The 27,321-nt window shown below is 41.7% G+C and overlaps 2 protein-coding genes across 9 annotated transcripts in view; both read right to left on the bottom strand.

Moving 5' to 3' along the window:
- The window catches only part of HERC4 (HECT and RLD domain containing E3 ubiquitin protein ligase 4), a 60,277-nt gene extending 48,304 nt beyond the window's left edge, over positions 1-11,973 (bottom strand). For both annotated transcript variants that reach the window (XM_032949751.2, XM_032949753.2), the window contains exon 1: positions 11,696-11,973. The gene's annotated coding sequence lies outside the window, so the exon portion shown is untranslated. The remainder of the gene's footprint in view (positions 1-11,695) is intronic.
- A 2,987-nt stretch (positions 11,974-14,960) lies between these two features.
- The window catches only part of LOC116940242 (kelch-like protein 2), a 53,301-nt gene continuing 40,940 nt past the window's right edge, over positions 14,961-27,321 (bottom strand). For 6 of the 7 annotated variants that reach the window (XM_076065664.1, XM_032949748.2, XM_032949743.2 and 3 more), the window contains exons 12-15: positions 26,962-27,090; positions 25,269-25,409; positions 20,121-20,264; positions 14,961-18,838 (exon numbers count right to left, since the gene is read on the bottom strand). In XM_076065664.1, the coding sequence (XP_075921779.1) occupies positions 18,810-18,838; positions 20,121-20,264; positions 25,269-25,409; positions 26,962-27,090 (443 nt within the window). In that variant the 3' untranslated portion in view covers positions 14,961-18,809. Of the gene's footprint in view, positions 18,839-20,120; positions 20,265-21,706; positions 21,940-25,268; positions 25,410-26,961; positions 27,091-27,321 lie in introns of those variants that run through there. The other variant, XM_076065665.1, reaches the window with a different exon arrangement.

Raw genomic sequence — 27,321 nt, 5'->3', positions numbered from 1 at the left:
CATTTGTGAAACATACTTATAAAACTATTGAGTTTCAGTACTTATGGATTCCTTACACCCAATAATGCTATAAAGTAATTGAACAAAGTATCGTTAATGTACTCAATACATAAACACACGTTATGAATTACATTAAATGCTTAGGCGTTGTATTTGAGTTATCCCCACTGCCAAGGTCATGTTTAGTCTTTTTGTTGGCATTAACAGTGTAGCGTTACAGTAGGCCTTAGTGTTTTGGTAAGAATTACTACAGCTGTCAGTGCCATGTTTGACGTTGAAGCCGAAATAAATACCAGCACGCATGAACCACACACAACCCCACTCTGCAAACACCGGGGATGGTTCTATGTAGGATCGTGAATGAATTAAAATGAAACCCTTGTACATTTTGATCCCGTTTGCTGACAGCGTATTCAGTGAGCAAAAAATGTGCCGAGCAGTGCCTGGCCCCAGGCTAGGAAGCCTAACTCCCATCCCACTCCATCGCACAGGGACACCAATCGATCCAGCCGGCCAGAGAGGAGAAAGCCCCAGCGTTTCAGGACACAAAGAAATTACCAAGTCGATACGAACATTATTTTGGCTGCACTGGCAGATCAAGCCTATACACGAACTCATGAATGAAGGCAATTGTAAATTAAACTGTCAAAATATATCTCAGTAAACCAAATACTGGCACTTCTTTGGGTAATTCAGCCCATTAGTCATTATCCAAAAAATGCCATTAGACATTAGTCAAATGCTACAAGTATATAGCATTTGTACTTTCCAGGTGTGCAAACTATTACTGTGCTTCTCTTCTCATCCTTCGAAAAATAATTGCAAATCGTTTTTTTTCTAAACACGTAGGCTTGGTTTTTCTAAGCCTACGTGTTTATTCTCACAAAGAAGCTTCACATTACCAAGGTGCATTAACGATGGCATAAAAACTCCCCGCTTTCCATTACAAGGACATGGTCCGAATACCTCGAGATACAATCACTTTCCCTTGCAAATAGCCAAGGAAAGTGATTGTTTTTCTCCAGTCAACGTCAAGGAGGCAGGAGTTAACGGAAGTCACGCTGCACCTTTTGCATGCATTACCCTGGTATTGATATGCACAGCTGTACAGCTGCACTCAATGTGAATGTGCTGTTATCAGAACCACGGCAGCATTATTATGTGATGAAAATAAAACCTTTAAACACAATACATTTATTTTCTTAACCTCTATCATATGACTTAAAGCTTTCGTGACTGCAGAAATTCATACTCCTTGGGTCTTTCGGTGAAGTCACGCAGATAGAAAAATAATATAATAAAATAATCACATTTCTATCGCAAGACGAGCAATCGTCTTCAGGTGAAACAATACAGCAGGACTGCTGAGGCAGGAAGAAATATAGCGAGAGAGCTGCTGCAAATAGTTAAGCTACGGCTGTACTTAGCTGGTTGATACTGGCTTGAATAATTCCATTTTTAGATATAAATCCAGCTTAGGAATGGTGATAATTACCCAGCTGTAATGTGCATAATAAAATGTGATTGTTATACAAAGTGAATAATTGATGTTTATAAACTTTCATTCGGCCAATGACATCCACAAACATTGGGAGGCAAGTAACCGTAATGTTACAGACATTTGTGGTGGGATTATCAACATCGGCTGTGAAGATGCCTTCATGTACAATTACGATAATGATAGTAATAACGATTTATCTTGATATAGTGACCTACGTGCTGGGTCATCTTTGTGCACGTCGCATCATCTCACCAATCTTGAAGTTTATCGTAAAAAAATATGTCCACACACCTTATATTTAAATAGCATATTTACAGAAATAATATATAAAAACAGCATAATTTTAAAAGAAGCATGTATGGGGAGACAAAGGCGGCCTGGGTGTGGTGCTGGCCACCCACCCCCTCGTGTGCCGTGCCGGCCTTCATAGGTGCTCGCTAACAGTACTTGCCCCCTGCAGTCTCACAGGCTACATGGGGGATCTTTGTCTTTATCCTGTGTGTGTGGGGGCAGCGACTGTGTAGTGATTCGCGCGCTGCGCTACGAACCCGGCGACCCGAGTTCGATTCCCGCTCACGGCCACCACCGGTGACGCTCCTGGGCCTCCCCTAGCCTCAAACGAGTACGGTAACTGGTGTGGTGTGTGAACATCGCCACTGGGGAGACAAAGGCGGCCGGGCGTGGTAAATCCAAGTCCCGGGCGAAGCCGGGTAGTAAAGCTAGTGTCACATAAAAAAACAATTAAATTACAGGCTGGAACAGCACTCCCACTCTTACCATTATTTCTCATGGAAGAATTACTCCTGCTAAACACGAATTTGCTTTATGTGCAATTTTTAGGAACGCAACCCCAGCATTGAGCGGGGACTTGCTACAAGACCTCATCTAAACACATTTTAAAGGGCACCTCCAGTGGCAGCTGTCCCTATGGGCACAAGCTGAGCTCAGTGCCTGGCCTGCAAACTGGCATTAGTCTGCCAATAGAGGGTGGGGGGCAATGATTTGTTTGTATGATTCCAATTGAGTAATTTGTGGGTCATTTTTTAATCTGGAAAATTTTGGACTCTGACGTGACACACAATGGCCTACTTTTGCGGATTACGTCAGGGAATCTTTAACGTCCACTGGAAAGCAGACGGTGCGTTTTAATAATCCGATTCCAATGGACACATCCACCAAAGAAGAATCCTTGTCAAAACCCCAATTAAATTAAACAAATGTAATATTTGAACATGGCCATCACCAAAAGAAAATATTACAGGAATTGTCTAGTACTGAATTGTATATACACGTGTCGAATTGCTAGAATCTGGGTCGATTCCAGCTACCCTGTATTGACCAGAATTGCTATTGAAATGTATGACATAGGCATCAGCCATCTGTTTCAATGGTGATTCCACCAAGCTGGTGGTCAAGCCCCAGGAGTCCCTCTTAAAGTAAACGATTTAAACTCTTTTTTTATTTTACCAGGTAAGGCCCACTGAGCTATATAGCTCTTATTCAGAAGTGACCTGAACACACATGATAACTCAAAGAAGTGACTTGTCATTTGGAACTGTATAGCAGCCAAATAATCTTCACACATTTCTAAAAGTGCAGAGAAAACCCGATGGACCTGAAGAAAAATACACGTGACCACAGGGAGAACATGCAAACTCCAAATATAACAGGTGTCAGGGTTGGGATCGAACCCACGGCCTCCTGTATACCAGGCGAGGCAGTTAACATCTCGCCCTTCCTTGCCTGAAGAGCATGTCAGGTTCCACACAGCCCAGTTGGCCAGGATTCCACCTGTACCCACTAGCCTGTTAAGAATCGTATTCGATTCTAAGATTTTACTAACAATTCCAGGTTGGGAATTGTGAGAACCGCTCAGCTCTAATGTGCAAATATATGTTAATATACAAGGTTATGGTCACTGGCATATTGATGGTGCAACTGCATGCATCGTAACACAATGTAACGGTGTCAGCTGCAGACTGATGAGATTGGAAACGTATCCAAGAACAAAATTACGCTTCAAAACATAATCGGTGCTAGTACAGCGTCCACAGCTCATGCCAAGTTGTAACTCCAAAAGCATAGCTTGTAAAGACAGACAATAAGACCAATGGGGGCTGGGACATAACGTGCAATAGTCACCAGTGGTTGTGACAGCATCTTGACATGTCCCATGTATTGCAGGAGACTAAGTGCTGTCAATACATTGCACTACCCCACATGTCTTAAGTGCAGCTGTTCGATCTGCCATCAGAAAGACTGGAGTGGTTAAGGAAGCATGATGACATTATCACAATGTTTCTTCGTCATCACCATCATTGGTCATGATCTATCCACTGCTGCCTGAAAGGCATGATGTGGACATGATGGGATGCCACATTCCATCTCACTCCTGCACATGAACCGATTTCATCGTTCATCCTCTTGGGCATGTTCTGTCTCCTTTGAGGACACTCATCTTGCTCCTCCATACTTGCGTTCAAGTGCACACATTGTGAACAATTACATTTTAATCGCCAAATGCGTGTCTCAATGCAGCCCTCAGCCATTGGGCAGAACTGCTGACAACTTCCCATTGGCCTAACACCAAATGTATAAATAACACTATGTAACACAATTTTTGTTCCTGGGTACCAAGTGTTATTTTTTAATTGCTTATGCCTAAAAAGTATAGAAAATGGCTATTATTCCCCACAAACTTTGCTTTTGTGACCAGGACTTAATGTGAACGAAAGACACAAATGCACACGTTTTCTCATTGAAAATAGGTCAATTTCAAAATATCACTGTCCTGTCACAAAAGCAAAGTTTGTGGGGAATAATAGCAATTGTCTGTACTTTTGAGGCATAAGCAATTAGGAAATAACACTTACTACCCAGGAACAAATTATTTTTTTGTTACACAGGTTATTTCAGAAGAAGAATCAAGGAACTTAAAGTGTTTTGCATCAAGCTTTTAACCCATCAATGTGTCTGATGGTGGTTAGTCAGGATGATTGTACCGTCATAAGCGATTTAACATAGTGTCACAATTATTAACTTTGTAAAACTAATTCTAGATTGAAAGCTTTCGTGACTGCTAGGATCCATATTCCCCAAATCTTAATTCTGTCTCTAGTTCGACACGGTTTATGTAGACAGCATGTGTGCTTTGTATGCAATGGTCAAATTAAGAAGGCACCCTGTTCTTATTGTGTGTATTAATATCCTGTACTCCTACACCTACCTGCTCTGCCACCATCACCACGTTTGATGAAATTAGTTGCAAGTGACCGAGGGTCGTGTTTCAGTCCGCATGACCATTGGCAGATAGACATGTGATCCCCCCACCTCACCTTCCTGGTCAGTGTGGGTTGGTCAAGACATCTACCTGACATGGGTGGCTCTTACCTGGTTATGCATAAAATACTCGACTGAGAAGTAAATAACTTGTTGTGTCATTGGAAAGTGTTCTAAATCAAACCAAACATTAAACTAATTTTCAATGGTACAGTATATTTATTCAAGTAGTGGTATTCCAAACTTTCACAGCAGCCTATTTGCCTTCACACCAACATTATGTAAACTCCCCCCCCACCGTGCCGGTCCAGTACATATTGTCATGCTAATTCCTTTGTCAAGGCGTTTTTTGTTTCCTCCCACACAGCTTAAAGGACGCGACCTGGACTTGGCTGTCTTCACTCAAACGCTGTCCTCTGGACAGTCCGGTCCCTTCACCTGATGAATGCCACTTGTGCTGTGGCCGAAACGTCGTAAAAAAATTTTGTTATTTCATTTTTAACCTACGTGACTTTACCGAATAGAACCAAAGAGTATGGATCCTTGCAGTCAAGAAAGCTTCAAATCTAGAACTGTTGTGTTGCCTCGCTTCATATCGCTCTTGCCTTGCAACATGGTAGTGGATGCATATCAATCCTGCAGGCATCGAGTTCACAGCTCAACGAAAATGTGAGATACAGGCCAGCGCTTTTTAGTTGTCAAGAAAACGCTACCATACATGTGTATCATGTGACCTGTTGCATGAAAGACAAGAGCCTCCATATGGTGAAAAAGCACATACAGCTTATTTTCTCCAATTTTGAACGTCTAGCAGTGAACAGCTCCGAGGAAAGCACTTGTCTGTTGTATTCGTCATACCAAAAGTTTTGCCTCGAATAAGAAGTGAGATATATTACAGGACAAAGAAATCCATGAGCTTCAGAAAGTTATGAAAGAAAATGTAGATAAGAGTGAATAGAATATGTATGAAAATAAGTATTGAACACTGGACCACTGCAATGAGATGGTATATACGGTGCTATGTTTGCAGCAGCTTATTTATCACATGGCTATGTAAGCACAATAAAAAAGAAATACTCATCCAACGCAAGATGCAGGTGTATTTAGATACTTCATAAATACAAATGTGTAAAGAAGAGTATGAATAACAATGACAATTTCTATTGAAGAAAGCCTCCCTTAAGACTCAGAATTCGAATTCAGGAGGATCCTGCATTGAAAAGAATGATAATTTAAATTGTATGAAATGGTTTTCCCCGTGTAAGGTGAATGAAATGATCAGAAAGAAATCGCACATGAGGCAGATAACACTGACAATTCCGTACAGATGGTATCACACAACCCACTTACAGCCGTGCCACCTCCTAGAAGCCTTACAGCCCAACGGGTTGTGGTTTCACTAAAATGGGTATGCTGTATCACACACAGGTTTTCATGAAAAAAGATTAGAGTATAATTTGGATAGAAATAGACAATGAAGCTTAAAATCTAACAGTAGCAATTAATTTACACGGTGGAGAAAAAAATATATGTGCTTTCACTCATCACAACAGATTTATGAGAATGGTTAAAACTATGACCAGCATCTATTAACATTCTCACGGCAGCTGTAAATACATAGGGAATAGAGCTCTTTTTGTTCTCGGCAATATAACAGCGAGTCCCTTAAAGCATTAAAAAGCAACGGAGAGCGTGTTCCATCCTGCAAAGGAAATGTCACCATCAAGTGACAAGAGCCATCAGGTGGAATGACAGCAGAGGGAAAAACATTCCGCGGTGTTATCAGCTGACATTGCACAGTTGTATAGAAACCTTATAGCAATAACAGAGACAAAGATCCCTGTATAACCTTAACAGACTTTTGGGACAATTGATGTTAGTGGTGGAGTCGACCTAAGCGAGGCCCAGGACTGGATCAGATAATCGTCATTAGTGTTGGCCGTGAGCAGGAATTTAACTCGGGTGGCCAGTTTCAAAGCAGTGCGCTAACCACTACGCCACCACTCCCCAAAATAATGGTGACATCTACACACACACAAATATAATGCACACCAACGTTATTAAAATGAAAGGCTTTAAAGAACACCTCTGTATTGAAGTTAAATATTTGTACAAAGCTTTTATAATGTAAGCAGCACCGGATAAAAGTGCAGCTTTTGCAGTAAAGTATGTGATGACTGGCCAAGGCAGTGATGACAGCTCATCTTTCCAGAGATTTCCCTACCAATACGATTCCATTGAAAGGGTGCTTTCAATAAATGGTGCCAGGTACAGGATGCTTATGATTCAATTAAGATGTCTAAAGATCAAAGTCATGGAAATAAATCCGAACAGATAGATATTGTATGTATGTTAAACTTCTTTTGCACTGTACGCAGCCAACCGAAATAGACAACAGCTGACTTTAATGAAATACACGCATAGCATGATTATGCTGGGCAATAACATGTGTTATGATAAATAAATAAAAACGTTGGAAATATACTGTGCACATAACAAAGCTGTTGAATTTTATTATTCTACAATCATAATGTTGTGGCTAATTAAAGTGTGAGATCAAATCTATACTGAAGTTTATTTACAGAATAAAAAAAATGTATGCTAATTTGAGAGTGCATTTAATCACTACCATATTATATACTATAAACAGACAGCTAATATCTATTAAATAAACGTGAAGCAATGTACGAGAACTGTACATTAAAAACAGTATAAATTAACCACGAGGCACACGTAAGCATTCAACAAGCTGCCAGGCTACAACATCAGCTAGTTGCTCTTAAACTAGTCCTGAATACCTCCAAAACCAAGGTGCTATGCTTCTCACCTGGACTAAAGCAGGACGTTATTTTTCTCCTATTACATTCCTTAATTATCAAATAGAGCAAGTCAAGATCTTTAAGTATCTTGGGGTCATCCTGGATTCAAAACTGAATTTTGAAGATCACATTGATTATATTGGTAAAAAGACAAAAATAAAAATAGGGTTTCTGTATCGGCACAAGCACTGCTTCCCCCCCAATGTTCCGTTTGGAATTGATAAAAGCTACCATACTGCCTCTACTTGACTACTGTTACATCGTGTATAAATCAGCCCCAAGTACTGTACTGAAGCTTGATTCCATCTATCACTCGGCCTTAAGATTTACATTGAACTGCCCATATAGGACTCACCACTGTGATCTCTACATTGGGTCAAACTTAACATCTCTTAAAGTTCGACGGCTTGTGCACCAGATCTTATTTATTCACGATGTACTTACAAAAAAATCCGCAGACTACCTGCTGGATCTCCTCTCTGTTTCAAAGAACAAATTTTACCTCAGGTCTTCGCTCATTTACCAGCTTCACATTCCCTATTGCCGTACAAAAACTAGAGGAAGGGCCTTTGCTATTGATGCCCCCAGGGTCTGGAATGCTATTGCCAATAAACTGCAACTTGAATCGCTACCAATTAGATCTTCTCTCAAAACTGCTCTAGAGGAGTTGTACACTCCTAGCTGCCACTGCTATTCATTGGCGTAAAATAAAATACAATTTTTCGCTCCGGATGACGCTGCAAAGTATTCTGTATTTTGATTTAGCGTGCTGATCTTAAAGGTGCACTGAAAAATTTGATACTCCGACTGATGCTTCTGTTGTTGTGGAGTAACTCATGCAGCCAGCTATGGCTCTAGGATTTGGTGTTACATGTTATTTATGTAGTTTATTGTAAAAAATCGGTCACAGTCCCTGGGATCACTGTTACGTTGCAATTATGGCTTTATTTTTTGGTGATTTCGAGACGTTTTTTGGTTTGGACATGTTTGTTTTGTTGTAGTACGGAGTTAGACTGATGGCCTTAATCTAAGTTTCCTTGTGGTTGTTGTTGTTTGAATTGCATCCCACTGGGATTTTTTGCACACAGCGTTGGTGTACGGTGCTTTTTTCAGGAATATTTTGCTGTTTTTTCATGGATTTTCTGTTTGCACAGTCACATAGTCACTTTAAGATGTTTTCTTGTTCGTGTTTTTTGTTTGTCGTGGTTGCACCCGATTCAAGACCCAAATAGCTCACAGGGCTATATCAAAATAAACAAACTGAAAACTGAAAGGCTCTAGTCACTCTCATTCATCAACTATAATCTATCCATTGCTGGAAGGCCTCCACAAGCCACCACCACCTTCTCATGGTCATTTGATGCAATAATCCATCAAGATCCTGGTCCATCTCCTCGGCGTACGTCTTCACAGGCATGTTCCCTTGACAACTACTGCCATTAGCCTCAACCAAGAGTCATCAAATCTTATCATGGATTATCCTGCTCCAGTCCATTTTAAATACCCCAGCAAATATCAATGTCTCTAACTAATATATGTTGTCCTTTCCATGTTCTTACTTTCGCCTCAAATGTGATTCCAAGCCAGCAACCTTTTTGCACGTTCAACCTTTGCTGCATTTTCTTTGTCGGTGTACCAACTTTGTTCTTTGCTTTCATTATTAACTTCAGTATTCCAAAAGCAGGCAACCTTCTTTCTCCTGCCTCTTCATTTCATCCCCTTGGCCCCGATTCAACAAACAATCGTTTAGAAAACAAATAATTCATTTTTCTTGCATTTATCATGAGATAAACTTTGTAGGCCTATATTTTTTTCCAACAATTCCTTGTAGCTGTTTAAATAACAGTTTACGCCGTCATTTTTTAAACCTTCCAATGTCACTGTGAACAACTTGGTAAAATGACAGTCTCGTTGTTCAACTCAGCTTTGAATGTTGCTATTTATTTGGCGCAATTTCAGTGATTGCCGTTCTGTTTTTGTAAACCGTTTTTTTTTCTCTTCACTATGATGAAATTTCACTGCAAAGTGCCATAAAAAAAATTGAAGCTTCATTTTAAGAGAGAAGTTATTATGGTCCATCATAAAATATATCCAGTTATTTGCTTTGCAGTCCTGATTCGTTTAATTTTCTGTATTGAAGCAGGAGAAAACCTGGTGAATGCCATAACCTATTTAATAGGGAAGAACTGAGAAAGATTTCCTTCATTAGGCATAATTATTTTTGAGTCAAATCCAATTTTGCAAACTGAACCATGACTCTGGAGCACAATGACACAGTCATATGAATGATGAGGTCACATGGTCTTCAACATCCAATTTACAGGAGTGATCTTTTGTAAATTCACCACGTAATTTACCAATCAACTTTGGAAGAAAACAGTGCGCTGCAGCTGCACCGATGCCACATGCCAATGGTTTAAATCTCCTGAGTCACACCACCCCATCTCCCCATTGCTACGAATTAAGAAATGGTTGCAGTGCAATTTGTTCATTTAACCAAGTAAATAGAGGAACAGATGGATGCGTTTGAATGATGTACCATGAGGATAGAGGGATGTCGCCGTATAAAGACACCCACAATGAAGTCTTAAAATGTGTTTATTTGGCTAGTATATGATTTATAATTTAAATAAAAACTGTTTGTTTGGTATTAGAATTATACCAAAACAAACCTCGAAATCTATATGCCAAAATTGATTCCAAGTAAAGAAAATAATAAAAAGTTAGAATGCATAAGCTCAATTTCAAAACAAGGCAGTTTTAAAACAGGCAAGAAACACCAACATTGTCTCTGGCGCAAGTTGACTGGCTTGGAGTTGTTGGACAAACTGTGGACCGGTGTTCCACACTTTCCCAAACAAGATACAGTAATTATGCTGTAGTAACAATACAAAAAGCAGTATTTTATTCACCATTGTAACTGTGTAGGGAACACATACACTATAACCTGGGGTGTTGGACCTTCCCATTGGGAGGTTTTGAGCTTGGAGCGCCTTCTATGGTACAGACCAGTCTCTCCATAAAAAAGACAATTCTAAACCCACACACACACACTGCAGTACAATGATAACAATACAACTGCCATGCATAATACTGCAGCCAGGGATACACAGTACCAACACAACACCATTGACCGTCAGCTTAGAGCACACGAAGTCGGCGTGGGAAGTAATAAAGCTTCAAGCAGGTCACAGCGAGAAGAGACCAGGAGAGGGATTGAGACTTTGAGAGGGCCCAAGACTGGCACCAGCAGACCAGAAGTGATATCCAGTGACACCAAGGTAGAGCAAGGGAGATGTGAGAGGGCCCAAGACTGGCACCAGCAGACCAGAAGTGATATCCAGTGACACCAAGGTAGAGCAAGGGAGATAAACTGGTGACGGGGATCGGGGAGAGGACCGAGTGGCCGTGCGGAATAAAAAATAAACCGAGATGACTTTCCTTATTTTATTTGTCACTTCTTTAACATGACAAACTAATGGAGTACCATTATTTGTTTAAACGGTGTTTCAATAACCGGCCTTCAGAGGGACAAGGCAGGGAGACCAGGGAGAGAGCACCCAGGTGTGAGGCCAAGAGGTCAGTCTTAAGATCACAAGCGAGACCACGCGTTAGACGAGGAGACAAGGAGTGAACGCATGAGGGAAGACCGGGAGTTGAAGCCAGATGTCCACGAGTGAAATCATGAGACGAGGTGGGTGGGGGGGAGGTGTGAAACCAAAGAGTCGAGGCGCAGGAGTGGAACACGGACGACGAGGTAAGACCAAGCCGTAAGGACCACGGGCAAACACCGAGAGCAAGAGAAGTGAAACAAGAACCCGAGCGCTCCACCATCGGCCAAGTCCCCGTGCGACACCAGCAGCGAGTCTGCCTCGCCCCGACTCCCCAGAAACGCGCCACTCTGCACCATCACCGCGGGGTCCGCTCCGGGGAGAAGGAGGAGAAAGGGGGGGGGGGTGTCTGGTCCGTGTCGGGATCTAACCAGCTGCGGGCGAGCGTGTGGGCTCGGTTGTCCGGCTCAGCTCTGCCGTGTCGAGGCGTTCCCGCACAACCCTCCCCTATCCCCCCACCACCACCCACCACCAATGCTGCTTACCCGTCCGTCCGTCGGTGCTCTGTGCAGCTCTCTCAGCAGCCGCATGCAGCAGTTAGCGGCGGCGGCGTCGGCCAATCGGTCGGTCAGTCAGTCGGGGCAGAGCAGAGCGAGTGACCGAGCGCGTAGCCACCCCTCCCGTAACCACTGCCGCTGCCGCCTCTTCCTCCACCTTCTCCTTCCTTCCAGAAGCAGCGGCTGAGAGAAGCGGGGACGCGCACGCTTTAGACGTCTCACGCCGCCATTGGTTAAGGGGCGGTGAGGAGGGGGCGGGGCGGAGAGAGGAGGGCGCGATGACGTCACGAGCCGCGCGATGTCGTCACGTGTTTTTTTTGTTTGCGGGAAAGTGGCGGCGTGACGTCACGGGTCGCTGCGTTGTTGTTTGAGAGGGAGGCTCGGAGTGCACCTGGCCTGGCACAGGCGCTCGTGGTGACATCACCTCACGTGGTCTCGCCGTGCACCTAGCCTGGCGCACAGGCGCAACGGTGACGCCGCCGTAACTTCGTGGCGAATGGCGGGGTTATTGGTGAGGGGGTAGAGCGTTGGTGCGTCGGGCAGCAGTCATCTCGGTCGGTCGACCCATGGCGCCTGCTGGGTCTGCCCCGTGACCTCCTGCCAGCGGGCGTTTCGACACTTCGCGTTGGTCTCAACGTGGTGCACCTAGCCTGGCACAGGCGTCGTGGTGACGTTAAACCGTCGGTAGTGAATGGCCGGTGTTGGAGGGGTGGGCGGAGAGATCCCCACCCCCCCCCCGCTCGTCTCCCCCACCCCACCCCTCGCAATTTCTCGAACGCGCTGGTGAATGGGGGAGCGGTGACCGCTGTAAACTTTATTTTTTAACCAGGCAAGGCCCCCCCCCACCGAGCTACGTGGCTTTCTCAGAAGCTAACCTGGCCACGAAATGATAGTTCCAACGAAGTGGCTTATCATCTAAACGCGTGATGTTGATACTAAGTGTGGCGGGGTGGAGGACCCGTGGAAATATCCACGCGACCATAGGGGAGAGACGCAGCAAACTCCACAAATATGCAGCAGGCGTCATGCGTCTACGAAGCCACGACCTCCTGTGTACCAAAGAACCAAGAATTTGAATCACCGCACAATAGTTGGCGATGGTGACGTCTACAGAACACGAAGAACCAGTGGCATCTACAGAGTATACAACGTTTAAAGCCATTCCCCGTCTTTAGTCTACATGCACCACAGCATGTTTGGAATCGACAAGTTGGACTTACCTCTGGTATGTTTTTGTTCGTAGATGTGTCTAGCTATAAGCGTAAACACGGACATGTGCTAAATGTAGGCTCACTAGCCCTTCTCGAACGTCGAGCTTTTACAAACACCAGTTACTGTCACCATCGTCTTTTGCATGGTTTTGGGGAAGTGCCAAACAATGGCTTGAGACATCGATTTTGTAATTCACATTTGTGCTGTTTTGCATACTGTAAATGGTTATAAAATTACTACGCCGTTTAGATGTAAAGTTGCTATCCTAATCTACAATCCACTGCTGGATGAAGGCCTTCCCCACGCTGTGTCGGTCATGGGACACGAGTGACCATACTTCACCATGCTGGTCAGTGAATGGGGTTGTGTAGGAATAGCTCAGACATCACTCTTCAATTACATAATCCATGGCCAAGAATCCTACTCCGGTCGCGGAGTTTAGATCGCAGTGCGCTAACCAGTGCACAACCGCTCCACCCTGCTACCATTATTACAACTGCAAACCATTGTAGCTCAAGAACGATGCCCAGAAGCTTCTTAAGTTCAAAACGGAACATGCTCGAAAAAGCGAGCTATGCGATTACATCAGAATGCGATTACATCAGAACGTGTTTACGAGTGAGGCATAATAGCTCAGGGGTGGAAATACATATTCAACGTGTCACGTCCAACGCAATGCGTAATGCATAGCCGTCATCCAGCAGTGGATTGCGAATGACTTAGACACCGAATGACGGCGTAACTTGTCAGGACTGTGTCGGTATCTCAGAAATGCCAGCCGTATCGTATTCAGCCGTGGATGAAAGCCCCTCCACTTCCCCCGCAAGTCGCCTAGGTGTAAGCTTCTGGTTGAAGTTGCTCATGTAATCAAATGACAGAACGTTTCGCAAAGTGAACTGCATGTAAATACGTAACCTATAACTGTGCACGGAACAGTTCACAACCGAATCCTCACCCCGATTCCATTGTTACGATTGAATAGTACATTATATTTTCAGTTCATTCAAAGGGATTGCTAGTATTTTTTGCCTTGGGATAATTATCAAAACGAACAAGACAGTACAAATGGCATAGCTAATTAGTCAGCATAGATAAGACAGTAAATAAACGACACCTTGATAGTTGCAGTACAGCGAGATGAACAACACAACACACGTGCCAAACAACAACAAAAACGAGCAGGGCTTTAATTTCAGCTGCAGCTGTCCGGGGCTGAGTTCTGGAAAATATTTTTTCGCCCCCCCACCCACCCCCCTCCTCCAATGTCGGGGGTGCGATGGGTTGAGTGGGGAGGGGGTGGGAAATTTTCCACGATAAATTAGAGCCTGCAACGAAGACGCACTAACAAGACGAACAAATTGGGTAAGACAATTACAAAAGTCGGCAAAAAAAGTAGCAACTAGGCAGGCTGTACAAAGGACACAAGACTAACAGGACTAGACATACCAGATAGGTGAAATCGTAAAAACGAGGCAGTACAGAAGAGACTGCATATCACAAACGAGGCCGAGACAGAACCGTACAATACTCTTTGGTTCTATTGGGTAAAGTCACGAAGGTGAAAATAAAATAACAAAAAATCACGACGTTTCGGCCACAACACAAGCGGCCTACATCAGGTGAAGGGACGAGACTGTCTGGAGGACAGCGCTGGAGACAGTCTCGTCCCTTCACCTGATGAAGGCCGCTTGTGTTGTGGCCGAAACGTCGTGATTTTTTGTTATTTTATTTTCACCTACGTGACTTTACCCAATAGAACCAAAGAGTATGGATCCTAGCAGTCACGAAAGCTTTAAATCTAGAACCGTACAAGGCGAACGCGTCGAATCTACACGTACTCATTCAATGCGCATCTTGAACTGTAAACATCAATTTGGTCATTTAATTGTTGCATGGCTACTTTTCCATCATATGCTTCCCATGTACATACTTCTTATGACACACACCTTGATACTTATACAAGTTGCTGTCAACTATATAAATACCTGTAACTTCAGTAACACTCAATTTAGACTAAATGAAAAATGTATACATTCGCATGAAATGTGTAAATAGTTTATTGAATTTCAATTAAAACTGCATTACAGCTTACACATTTTTTTGAATCTCATAAAAAGTAGAAAATTGTACTTAAGCCCGTATGAATCAAGAACGTGAATGTTTCTGGCAGTGATTTCATAAGCCATTTCATGCATGTAATTTCACTGCTTTCACGTGGCCTCCAAATGTAAAAGAAAATACAGTATCTTAAAAAAAACGGCCATGCCAGCTATTTATTAGAACTACCCTTGATGGTTTAAGGATAATATTAATTTAGTGGAATATTTTCTCTCTCTAAATATTTATATTGAACGATGATATACTGTTACAGCTTAATGTTCGGTTTAACAGTGCATTTGGCGTTGAACCAAGGAGCCCTTAGTATTGTAACATTGTCACTTATTTAACTTTACCAATCAACAAGGTCAGATAACTGCACAGCTACGGATGGAGTGTGCCAACACAACGAGCCATTAAACAAAGCCAATTAAATATCTAAAACACAGTTCTAAATTTGTTTCCAAAAGTATATTTCCGGAACAATTTCAAAAGGTGATATCAACGGGAGCAAGCGAGGGCTTTACCATTCTGGCGAATTGCTTGATGATGCTGGATGTATTTACCAGCGAAACGTCGTACTCAAACTGGAAATGTGGATTAACTCAACACACCGGTGGGCTGAAGTAGTGAATTATTTGTCTTTTGTCAACGTGACACTTTTTTTGCTGATTGGCCGTGTCGGGTGGTGGAGGGTTACGACACATTTATAAATAAACGCGATCTAACCCAAAAACCTTTATTATGAATAATATTGGTCGCGAAAGCCTACGTATTAAACTGATATCACGATGTTATTTAATTCTTTAAAATTGAAATCGTAGATTTAAATTGTGTCGCTGAAGGCAAATACATATTGATTTTTCACAATGTGTAGTATTATTTGCAAATGTATTTTCCAAATAATAATCCGGGGCTAAACTACAAGCCATTTTGCATGTCGTAGTAGTGAGGGATATCAATAGATGCTAAAAGCAGTCAATGAAAATGTGCAACTATGCATGCATTGTCCACACTGCAAAAATGCAACTCCCTGTCAGTACAATCCTTTCACACATAACAAACGCGTACAAATAACGGCATTGTAATATCCGAACGAGCTTCAGGCTCCCACATGAACCAGCGTGCCATTCTATCACGAGCTCTTTTTACATAAAAATAACAAATTTAGTTAAAGAGGTCAAAAGATGCCCTGGAATGACATCATGAACTATAAGGGCGAAGAGGAAGCCGTGAAGCTGGTGAAAGACAGGCACAGGTGAAAATGTTTCATTCAGCCCAATCGTCTCTCACAGAAGACAGCAGGGAATCGAAGAAGGTTGTTCCAATGTTTTCAGTGGTTCAGGAGCCAAATCACTGAAATAACACCTCTGACACCTGGGCATAAAATTAAGATTACACTGGGTAATCGAGTGCAATGAGTTGATGGTCTCAGCCTGGTCCCAATGCCTGCACAAATAATTCAATTTATCTGGGGTTTCAATAAATTTGGCTAATTTACAGCTCGATTTGACTTCCAGGTGACATGTACGTTTCAATAGCTCTGCACATAGGCTGGTGCGCCCTAGACTGGATAATGGTCTCTCTTTAAGGGAATTGTAAAGCTTTTCGAGAATATCTTCTGTGTGCCGTTATCTAGCACAGGGGTATATGCGTTGCTCTGAGTGATTTTTATAAATACTATGAATCTAAACATTCAACGGCAATACCATTGGAATAAAATTAGAAATCGGGAAAACATACTGTTTATCAGTTTTTGCATGCAGTTTCAATTGGTTAATTGCATCAAATTAGAATATGAATCATAGCCTACGAAGGATGTAAAGACTGACTCTTCCACGATTTGATCATGATCTGATTCACAAATGACTTTTTTTGGTGGTGCTTCTAAATATAAAGTATAAATATTATATAGCGGTGTAAACATACACGAGTGAAAATAAGCTATTACCACATGCACAATTAGATTGTAATAATACATTTTAATGAATGGAACATTACTACTGCTTACACTTGCATGCAAAACAGCACGTTCCGAGGAATGTTGTTTGTCCGAAGGTGCATGTAAATTAAAGTTGGCGTTGCCCCACGTTAGAGGTCATTTTCATTAATCTCGGAGGAGAGATGCAGGAAAAATGGTCCACCAATATACGAAACAACCTAATCGAGGATGATTCATTGCCTTGTAAAAGAAACATGCACGGAGAACAATGCACAAGTTTCTACTTGCTAAATTATAACTGTGTTTGCATGCTAATATAACAAATGAAAATTTGTTATTACTTTACAATAGGCATGTCACACAGGGCAAATGTTGCTAGCACATGATTAATTGCACACACAGCATTTAATACATCAACATGGCAGCCTAGCATGCATCTTCACGAGCCACTTCACTTCGATACCGCAACCGCACGCAGTGGCGCTGTATACGGCACAGCACTAACCTCCACTTAACGATCGTCGAGACTGGAACATACGTGCACTTTAAGATTCATGCCAAGGCCAAATCACTGAATGTACTTCATTTGAAAACGTGAAAGTTTGGAGCAAGTTTAACCCGCTAAACTAAAGCACCTTAAATGGGCACAATACATATATTTAGAAATAAAAATATAAACTAAAATTTTTAAATGCTACTGGAAAGGGTTAAAGTTGTGCAATAAGTTCGGAAAAAAATATTTTGTTTATTCTATACATTGCCACATTGCAATAATTTACAAATAAATACTAATCTTACAATGAACAAGGAATGTAAATATAGCTTACATAAGTCCACATCACAGGCTCCCAACATTATTATTCCACTTTTTTTCAAATATACAATAAATGTCTACTTTGGCAAATCTACACATTAAAATATAATTAAGGCCTGTGGCTGAGTGCATAACAGACCTTATCAGTGACAATTTTCCTGAGTTTGTACTGGTTAGGATTAAAAACTGAGAAAATGTCACGTGAGATTATTTGCAACTAGCCACTGTAGTGGAATTGCATGCTTATAGTGTGAGATTTATTAATGCAACGTAGAGATAGGGAAACTATAAAAGAAACCCAATTCCAAATTAAATGTCAGATTTAAAAGGTTTCTATCAAAAAAGTAGTCATGCAAAAAGTTGCAATTTCAAATCCTAATAATTGCTTGCAAACTACTGTCTTAGGTCAATTTCAATATGATTCAATCATTTACTTCAACAAAAAACACGTTTATAGGTACGGAATCCATTTGTTGGTTATAAAAAATATATATAAAATGTTATATTAGTAATGGTGTAACATGCAAATGATGTTCATGATTTAAATGTCAACATACAAATCAAAGCCAGTGTTTATTTGCCGTGTCTCTTGCATACAAAACTTGTAGAAAGCTTATATAAATTTACAAAACCAACGAACATTTCTAAAGCTCCATGCCTGATCGTTAGTGGCCATGAATACTCGTGTTTATTGACTCGTAAAAAAAATCAGCACGGTTACCATTTTCCATTTCTGAAAAGGTGTGCTCAAAAAATGGTCCCAAGTCATGTTACCTTTCACCATCATCGATAATATCATACATAACAGTGGTGTTTAAGGTAACCACCACTCTCGTCAACTTGACCCTAGGAGGCACCTGCTTGGCAGTGATGTCCTGTTTCTTCTGCTTTGTATGCGCCGAGAGGGCGCGTCGCTTTCACGAGCTGACAACCATGCGATGTATTTAGCCTCGAAGTGGCTTTAAGAACCCATCCTTTTCGGAATGGTTATTCCCCCTCCTCAGATGTGTTAAGAATGCCTTTGGACCTGTTGTTGATCATAATGGCTTGTCTATAACGGCAACACCTGCAATAAAAGCACTCTTGTTAATTATAGTGTGCATTTCAGTTCAGTTAAACAACACCATCTTTATGCAAACCAACACACCTGAAGACGACCGTTTGTGTTATGGTCGAAAACGTCGTGAGAATTTTTATTGTTTTATATATATTTTATTATTTTGTTGTTTCCCTTCAACGTGGCTTTACTGAAAGAACTAAGAATATGAATTACTGCAGTCACGAAAGCTTTAAATCAAAATTTAACACCATCTTACATATGACTGAATGAAATTATTTCTAAAGCAACTGCAAAAGATATCCAAAATGTCGATCAGATGTGTCTGGCATTGAAATAGTTGCGACAAGCCGAAATTGCAATAGTCATTCTCAGAGATGCCTGTTTCGGCATCAGAGTGCGCAGTTACCAGCATAATTTCTGTCCAAGCACTAACCAACACAGCAGTATAACTGTGGCCTGTGTATTCATGTACATGCACCTACACGATTGCTAAAAAATTACATTTGTTTGACATACAAAGAGCCCCGGAGCTTTCTTATGCGACCGCAAGTGACACCTTAAAAATTCGTCTAGCCTCAGTCCACCCACACACTGACACACACTGGTCACTAATTAGGAGGTTTAAAATGTTTTCATTACAATTAGGATGCACCAACGAGATGGGAGGAGAGGCATGTTGAAACGAAAGAGCTCTGTCCACCACTCTTCCCAGCCTATAAATACAAAAAAATTGAAACCTTCCCACAGTAGAGGTGAAGAGCTAAAAACCCCTTAAATTGCCCCACCGGACGCAAAGGCTGCCCAGTGGAAATATTAACCTCCACGGCTTAAGCTACAGCCTTTCAGCCAGAGAGAGCATCCCCCATAAATGGGAAATTTCACTGGGATGTTTTCGATAGCTTGATAGTTGAGAGCGCTGCTTAAAGCAAAGGCTCTAAGCAACCGCTATTTCCAGTTTTAGCAGAAACTAAACTAAGGTGACATGGGTAGTGTCAGACGTTACGTAGGTAGAGTCACGACAGGAATTCTGGTATGGGAAGGTTCTGTTGCTCTCTAAAGGGATGGGTGGGGTGGTGGATGGGGAGCTCTTATGTCTCATCCTGCCTCTCCTCATCCAATTGCCATTTCCTAATTTGAAATAAAATGAACTTTTTTTTCTTTCAATTACAAAAACCAACAGCGTCCCTCAGCAAGAACAGGTGAGTGGAGGCCATGAAGTTCGTGTAGGATGGTAGTGTGGTATGTTGCATAACTGTTAACCACCATGTAAGCGTAGACAATAACTCACCTGCATAACTGCGGCCTGTGCTCATGCTCACGGGCAACAGGGTCCACGAGTCCGCGCTGGGGTTGTAAAACTCGACTGACGAGAGGTTGGATGAGCCGTCGTCGCCACCCACCACAAACAGCATCCCGTTCACCGTGCACACGCCTGCCAGGGCACACGGTGGCGAGACGACACAAGGGGTTCATCACAGCGTACGTTCACGGTATTGTTTTGATTAACCTGGGGTCATTTACATTACTCTTTGGTTCTATTTGGTAAAGTCACGTAGGTAAAAAATTAAGCAAAAATCACGACGTTTCGGCCACAACACAAGCGGCCTTCATCAGGTGAAGGGACCAGGCTGTCTCGAGGACAGCGCTGGAGTGAAACACAGCCACGCTCAGACCGCGGACCTTTAAGCTGTGTGCGAGCAAACAAGGTGCCTTGACAAAGGAATTAGCATAAAAATTAGCATTTGATTGGCCTACTTTAGAAAAGAGGTGGTGTACGTGCCGGTGGACTTGCCGTTTGGCACGGGGGGGGGGGGGAAGGGGAGTTTACCTAGTGATGGTGTGAAAAGGCAATTTCTAAGAGCTGCGAAAGTTTGGGGTACCACTACTTGAAAAATATACTGTACCATTGAAATTAGTTTAATGTTTAGTTCGATTTAAAACATCTTTCCAATGGTTGCTTAATTTGAAACCATCTTCTCGGTTGAAATTGTGTCTGTGTTTGTAGATCTGAATTGCCTCGTGAACAAATCTCTGATAAAAACCCGTGGGTTTGCAAAGAACCTTGGTATCGGAGAAAATTATATCGATACCAAGGTTCTTTGCAAACCCACGGGTTTTTATCAGAGATTTGTTCACGAGGCAATTCAGATCTACAGAGACACAATTTCAACCGAGAAGATGGTTTCAAATTAAGCAACCATTGGAAAGATGTTCTAAATCGAACTAAACATTAAACTAATTTCAATGGTACAGTATATTTTTCAAGTAGTGGTACCCCAAACTTTCGCAGCTCTTATAAATTCCCTTTTCACACCATCAATAGGTAAACTCCCCCTCCCCCCCCGCGCCAAACGGCAAGTCCACCGGCACGTACACCACCTCTTTTCTAAAGTCGGCCAATCAAATGCTAATTTTTATGCTAATTCCTTTGTCAAGGCACCTTGTTTGCTCGCACACAGGTTAAAGGTCCACGGTCTGAGCGTGGCTGTGTTTCACTCCAGCGCTGTCCTCGAGACAGCCTGATCCCTTCACCTGATGAAGGCCGCTTGTGTTGTGGCCGAAACGTCGTGATTGTTGTTTTATTTTTTACCTACGTGACTTTACCGAATAGAACCAAAGAGTATGGATCCTTGCAGTCACGAAAGCTTTAAATCTAGAATTAATTTACATTACTTCAGCTTAACCTGCTATTTAGGTAATGTGCCGGTTTGGGAAGTATTTTGAAACATAGCTTACAGTGCCAAGAAAAAGTTTGTGAACCAATTAGGATTTTCACATTTTACATATTTCAAACCTAAAATGTTATTAGGTCATAATATAAGTCCTAATAATATATAGAGATAACCTGAATAAACAAATGACACAAAAACATGCTTATCTTTCAACATTTATTCATCCTGAAATGATTCTACATTCAATAACCATGTGTGAAAAAGTATGTGAACCTTTAGATTCAGAAACTGGTGACACCCCTTGAGCAGCAATGACTGAAACCGTTGGTCAGTCTCTCACATCGGATTTGAGGAATGTTGGCCCATTCATCCTTACAGAACTCCTTCAACTCGGTGCATTGAGGGTTGCCTTGCATGGACATCTCGCCTCAGGTCCTGGCACAACATTTCGATGGGGTTTAGGTCTGGACTTTGACTCGGCCATTGTAAAACATTGAATTTCTTCTTCTGCAGCCATTATTTTGAACATCTGCTTGCAGGGGCGGAGCCAGGATTTCAGGCCGGGGTGACATTCAACAAATTTTAATTTCAAGAATGATTAGAGAGTCAGGCTGTTGAACTAGACGCCATCGGTTGGCGACACGCTCTGACAATGCAGTTGCACGGAGTCCGCCAGACCGAGTGTCGTACACTTATACGCAGAATGTCACCCCTGTCACCCCCCCTGGCTCCGCCCCTGTCTGCTTGTATGTTTAAGATCATTGTTTTGCTGCAAGACCCAGTTTGGTTCAGCTTCAGCTCACGGACGGACGGCCTGATATTCTCTTTGTTCATCAAAAACTCTGAACATCTCGTAAATGTAATTAAAGATATTAAGCTTAACCCTAATGATATTCTCGTAAGTTTTGATATGACCTCTCTGTTCACGAGGATTCCGGTCAACGAGTCAATTAAATTACTCGACACTCTGGTAATGAACAAAGGTTTAGCCAAACATATCCCAAGACTAGCTGAACACCGTCTAAATAACACCTACTTCTTGTGGCAAGGTGACTTCTATAAACAAAAGGAAGGAGCAGCAATGGGCTCTCCTTTGTCTCCTGTGATAGCGAATTTGTACGTGGAAGATTTTGAAACAAAAGCAATAGCTTCAAGCACACTAAAACCCTCTGCTTGGTTTAGATATGTGGAAGACATTGGTGGTCTAAAGCATCTCAACTCGCAAAACCCATGGAAGCTGACAGAACTCTACCATTTCTGGACATTCTGCTCAGACGGGGTAGAAATGGTAAACACAGTGTTTACCGAGAGAAAACGCATACTGATACCTATCTGAATGCAGAGTCACACCATCACCCCGCACAGAAATCTGCTCTTATCAAGACGCTCATTCATCGAGCTAAGAAAGTGTCAGATGGTGACAGTCTGAGAAGTAAAATTCAACATGTTAAAGAAGCGCTGAAAATGAACGGTTACAATAATGCACAAATCAACAGAGCATTGAATACCAAAACCAAATCAAATAACAAGAGGATTGAAACTGCCCAAGTAATTAAAACGATAAAAATACCGTACATTGCGGGAGTAACTGATAAACTAGCCAGATGTTTGGAAAAACAAAACATCCGAGTCAGATTTGGCACTGTACATGAAGTACAGAAATTAATATCTGGTACAAAAGATGTATTACCGAAGCTATCAACAGAATATGTGTACAGGATTAACTGCACGTGTGGTAAATGTTATGTTGGGCAAACAGGATGAATGATCAGCACTAGACTAAAATAACATCAGAAAAATATTAAATTCTCCCAAATACAATTGTCAGCAGTAGCAGAACACGCGTGCCAAAAAGGACACCGAATTGATTTTGATAATGTTGAAGTTTTGTGAAAAACTAGCTACTACTGGCCAAGACTAATTAAAGAATCTATCGAAATAAAAAAAAATCAAAATAACTTTCACCATTCGGATAGCTATCGCCTTAGTGCTGCGTGGAAGCGAATCATCAAAAAATACATTATTTGAATGTATGCCTACAAAGGGCAGCGTACTTCAACAGGGATTACCGTTGGTAGGGATATTTTAATAAACAATAGACAGGAAGGACAAGTTCAAAGGGCTCGCATAATGCACATGCATAATGTACGTTGCCTCAGTAATCCCCCCCCCCCACATTGTGAAAGAGCGCAGAAGCGTGGTCAACACATCTACTCCTCTATATAAGGAACGAAACAGAAAGATTTCTCCACAAATCTGGCTGTCGCCTGATGAAGCTAGTTGTAATTATTGGTGAAACGTCGTACTCAGATTGTAAATGTTGTGGCTTGGCTCTCCAACACACCGGTGTTCTGTACTAGTGAAGAATTGGCACGTTCTGTTTACGTGACAACCCTTACTAGTTGGCTGTGTCGGGTGGTGGCGGGTTTTAACGACACATATATTTACGTGATCTAACCCAAAAACCTCTATTATGGATGACATTCTCCTCTACAATCTTGATACAATGCAGAATTAATTGTTGTGTCAATCTTCTCAGGCAGCAAAGCAGTCCCAAACGATCACATTCCCACCACCATACTTGACGGTTGGGATGAGTTACTCTTTTTTTCGGTAAAGTCACGTAGAAATAAGAAATAATAATAAAATAAAATAACATAATTATTTCTTATTTCTACGTGACTTTACCGAAAAAAACAAAGTGTAATTCCTGCAGTCACGAAAGCTCCAAATCAGGTTGGGATGAGGTTCTTCTGTTCAAAAGCAGTGTTTGGTTTTCGCCAAACACAAACGTTTCTCATTGAGGCCAAAAAAGTTCTACCTTTGACTTGTCTGTCCAGAGAATATTGATCCACAAGTCTCGTGGATCATCTATGTGCTCTTTAGCGAACTTTGGATGGGCAGCAATGTACTTTTTGGAGAGCAGTGGTTTTCTCCTTGCCAACCTTCCATGAACACCATTCTTGTTGAGTATTTTTCTGATAGTTGAGTCATGAACATTCACATTAGCCAAGGCAAGAGTGGCTGCCAGATCCTTGGATGTTTCTCTAAGGGTTCTTTGTGACTTCCTTGATGATTTTCCAGTTTTTTCTTGCAGAGAATTTGGTAGGATGACCACTCCTGGGTAGTGACTGTCGTCTTGAACTTTCCCTATTTGTAGACTGTCTGACAGTGGATTGGTAGAGCCCCAATTCCTTAGAAATGGGTTTGTAACCATTTACAGAATAATGAGCATCAATACATTTTTCTGAGGTCCTCAGATATATTTTGATCATGGCATAATTTGTTTCCACACGCCTGTATGGTGAAGACTAAACTCACAAATCGTCTGATCTTTATAATGGGTGGGGCCTCCTAAACGCATTGCTAAAGATCTACCTAATTATTTAAAACACGTGATTCTATTATTCCCTTAATTGAGCTAATGAAACCAGGGGTGTACTTATTTTATCACCTTAATTTTTTACCTTAATTTTTTGTTTGTTTAATTCATACACCTTTTTATTTCAAAAGACATGGAATTGGTTAATAGAAACCCTATTGGATATTTGAACCTCATGGTGGGACCCCAGGGTCCCGAATAAACAGAAGCCAAAATCGTAATTAATTTATTCATTTTTGGCGACTCCGTCCCACCGCGCACTGTTTTTCTTTCCCATCTTGTTTGTTCCGCATGATCTGAATGTTGTCTACTCCATCCGTGTGCCGCTACCGTGCAGACAAGTATGCCGAGGTTAAGTATGATGTAATTCCTCAAAACCAACCTGCATTCCGCCGGCACATGTTCATATCGGCCACCTGCCGCCACGAGTTGGTGGGCGGGTTGAACACCTCTACACTCTTCCGGACCAGTGGCCCATCGTGTCCACCCACGGCAAAAAGCAGTCCATCCAAAACACCAACACCTGTGTCAAATCATATCGATTATTGTGTTTGTTTTATCCACACGTTTACCAAATTAACATCACGTAAACTGTACAGTAGCAACCCCATCATCATTTAATGCTGGAGATAACATCAGAATATGGTTTATAGTGTGTTAATGTTTGGTAATCTTTGGCCTTTATAACTGTGGTATAATTAGTTAACTAATATACAAAGGAAGGATTTAAATTATATAATTGGCTTCATATACATTTGGAATTCCTAAAACACTAGGATGATTGTATTTATTTTGTTCTTCTGAACAAAATGTTTTAATTTGAAATACATAACAGCATTGTATGCAAACTTCACACATTACGTGTCAAAGCTACTTATTCAGAAATCAAGAAGAAAATGTAAGACTCAAGGTATCCTTAACAGACATTATTGATGCACTACCTTTTTTCATGGACTATCGTGTTAATTTCATGAAAAATAGTATTGTTGACATTTCCTACCTGATCACAACATTAAAAGTAGAGCTCACTCAAGCAGTGGGCACAAACATTTGCGTAATTGCCCATAACATAAAACCGAAGATGACAGTAACAAATTGCACATTCGTAATCAGACAGTAACATTAGATGTCCCAAAAGCCTGCAAATGTGCAGGCGCTTGAATTGCAGTGGGGATTAACGTCACGTTAATTGGCAATTTAAGAGGAATAAAATCTGTCACATTTTTCACATCTCATGTGGCTCAGTTACATTGCAAAATCTTTCATGTTTTCTTGAGATACTCAATACTAATTCCTTACAATCATCAATACAATATCATTGTTTTGAAAGTACATAGTGGTTATTCATCATAATTTATAATTTTGTCTTACTTATTTCCAAAGTAGGACATTACCTATCTATTTTGTAAATATCAAGTAAATGTGTTTCAAGTTATCATAAGGGGCCATCCATTTCATACTTTCGCAAAAATCTGACAAAAATTGACCCCTCCCCCCCCTCCCTGTAGGCACGCGTACTTTTTACACCCCCCCCCCCCACCTGCGTACGTACGCTTGACGCACCCCCCCCCCCCAATCCTAAAGAACACCCGATATTTAATCCAAGCAGAAACGATCAAGGATTAATAATATTAATGTGTTTAAGCAAACAGATAGTCTACCACCAGACTATCTAACTGATTTGAAGGCCAATGTAGACAAATTAATTATTATTGAGGCTTCACCCCCCCCCCCCCTTTCCTTTCCTATGTGTATGTAAATTGTTAGTAGACACCCCCATATGCAAGCTTAAGCATTTGGGTTAACCCCCTCCTCCCCCCTCCATACGTACATACTAAATGGATGGCCCCTAAGTAAAGCTTTTGCCGAAGGGTGCTGGAACAAGAATGCTTTTAAGCGTTATCCCATTGCATGTGTGAGGTTTCCTGGGGTATTCCAGTTTCTTCCGACATGCATAAACATCTAACCAAAAAGGGGGAACGTGAAGCTTGAGCTTCAGGTTGAGTGAGCCTTTCCTGAATAAAATAAATGCTACGACAGGTGCACAAATGAGACGCAATCATGTATTACCGTACCAGCTCCACTGCGGCGAATGCTCATTTCCTTTACATACGTCCACTCATTCGAAATTGGGTTGAATGCCTCCACAGAGCCCAGACACTGGCGAGAAGCTCCATCATAGCCTCCCACAGCATACAGAATGCCTGCATTCAATTGTCATACACACAAGAGACGACGATATTTCTTAAGACTGCTAGAATAAACTTAGTGAACACTTTTTTTTATATGACAGTATATAAAGATACTGATGGAGCCAGCACCATGCCTATCCTGTCTGCTATGTTACCTCTCTTCCACAGCAAGTGGGAACTGTTGGTTTGGTTCTTGCACCCTGCTGGGCCCCAAGAGCTCATTTCCCCACAGCAGCCCGACAC

This window comes from Petromyzon marinus, chromosome 8 (genome assembly GCF_048934315.1).
Source record: "Petromyzon marinus isolate PM22_M1 ecotype Great Lakes invasive population chromosome 8, UKy_Petmar_22M1.pri1.0, whole genome shotgun sequence".
Classification (NCBI taxonomy): domain Eukaryota; kingdom Metazoa; phylum Chordata; class Hyperoartia; order Petromyzontiformes; family Petromyzontidae; genus Petromyzon; species Petromyzon marinus.
This window is presented reverse-complemented; position numbering and strand designations above follow the sequence as displayed.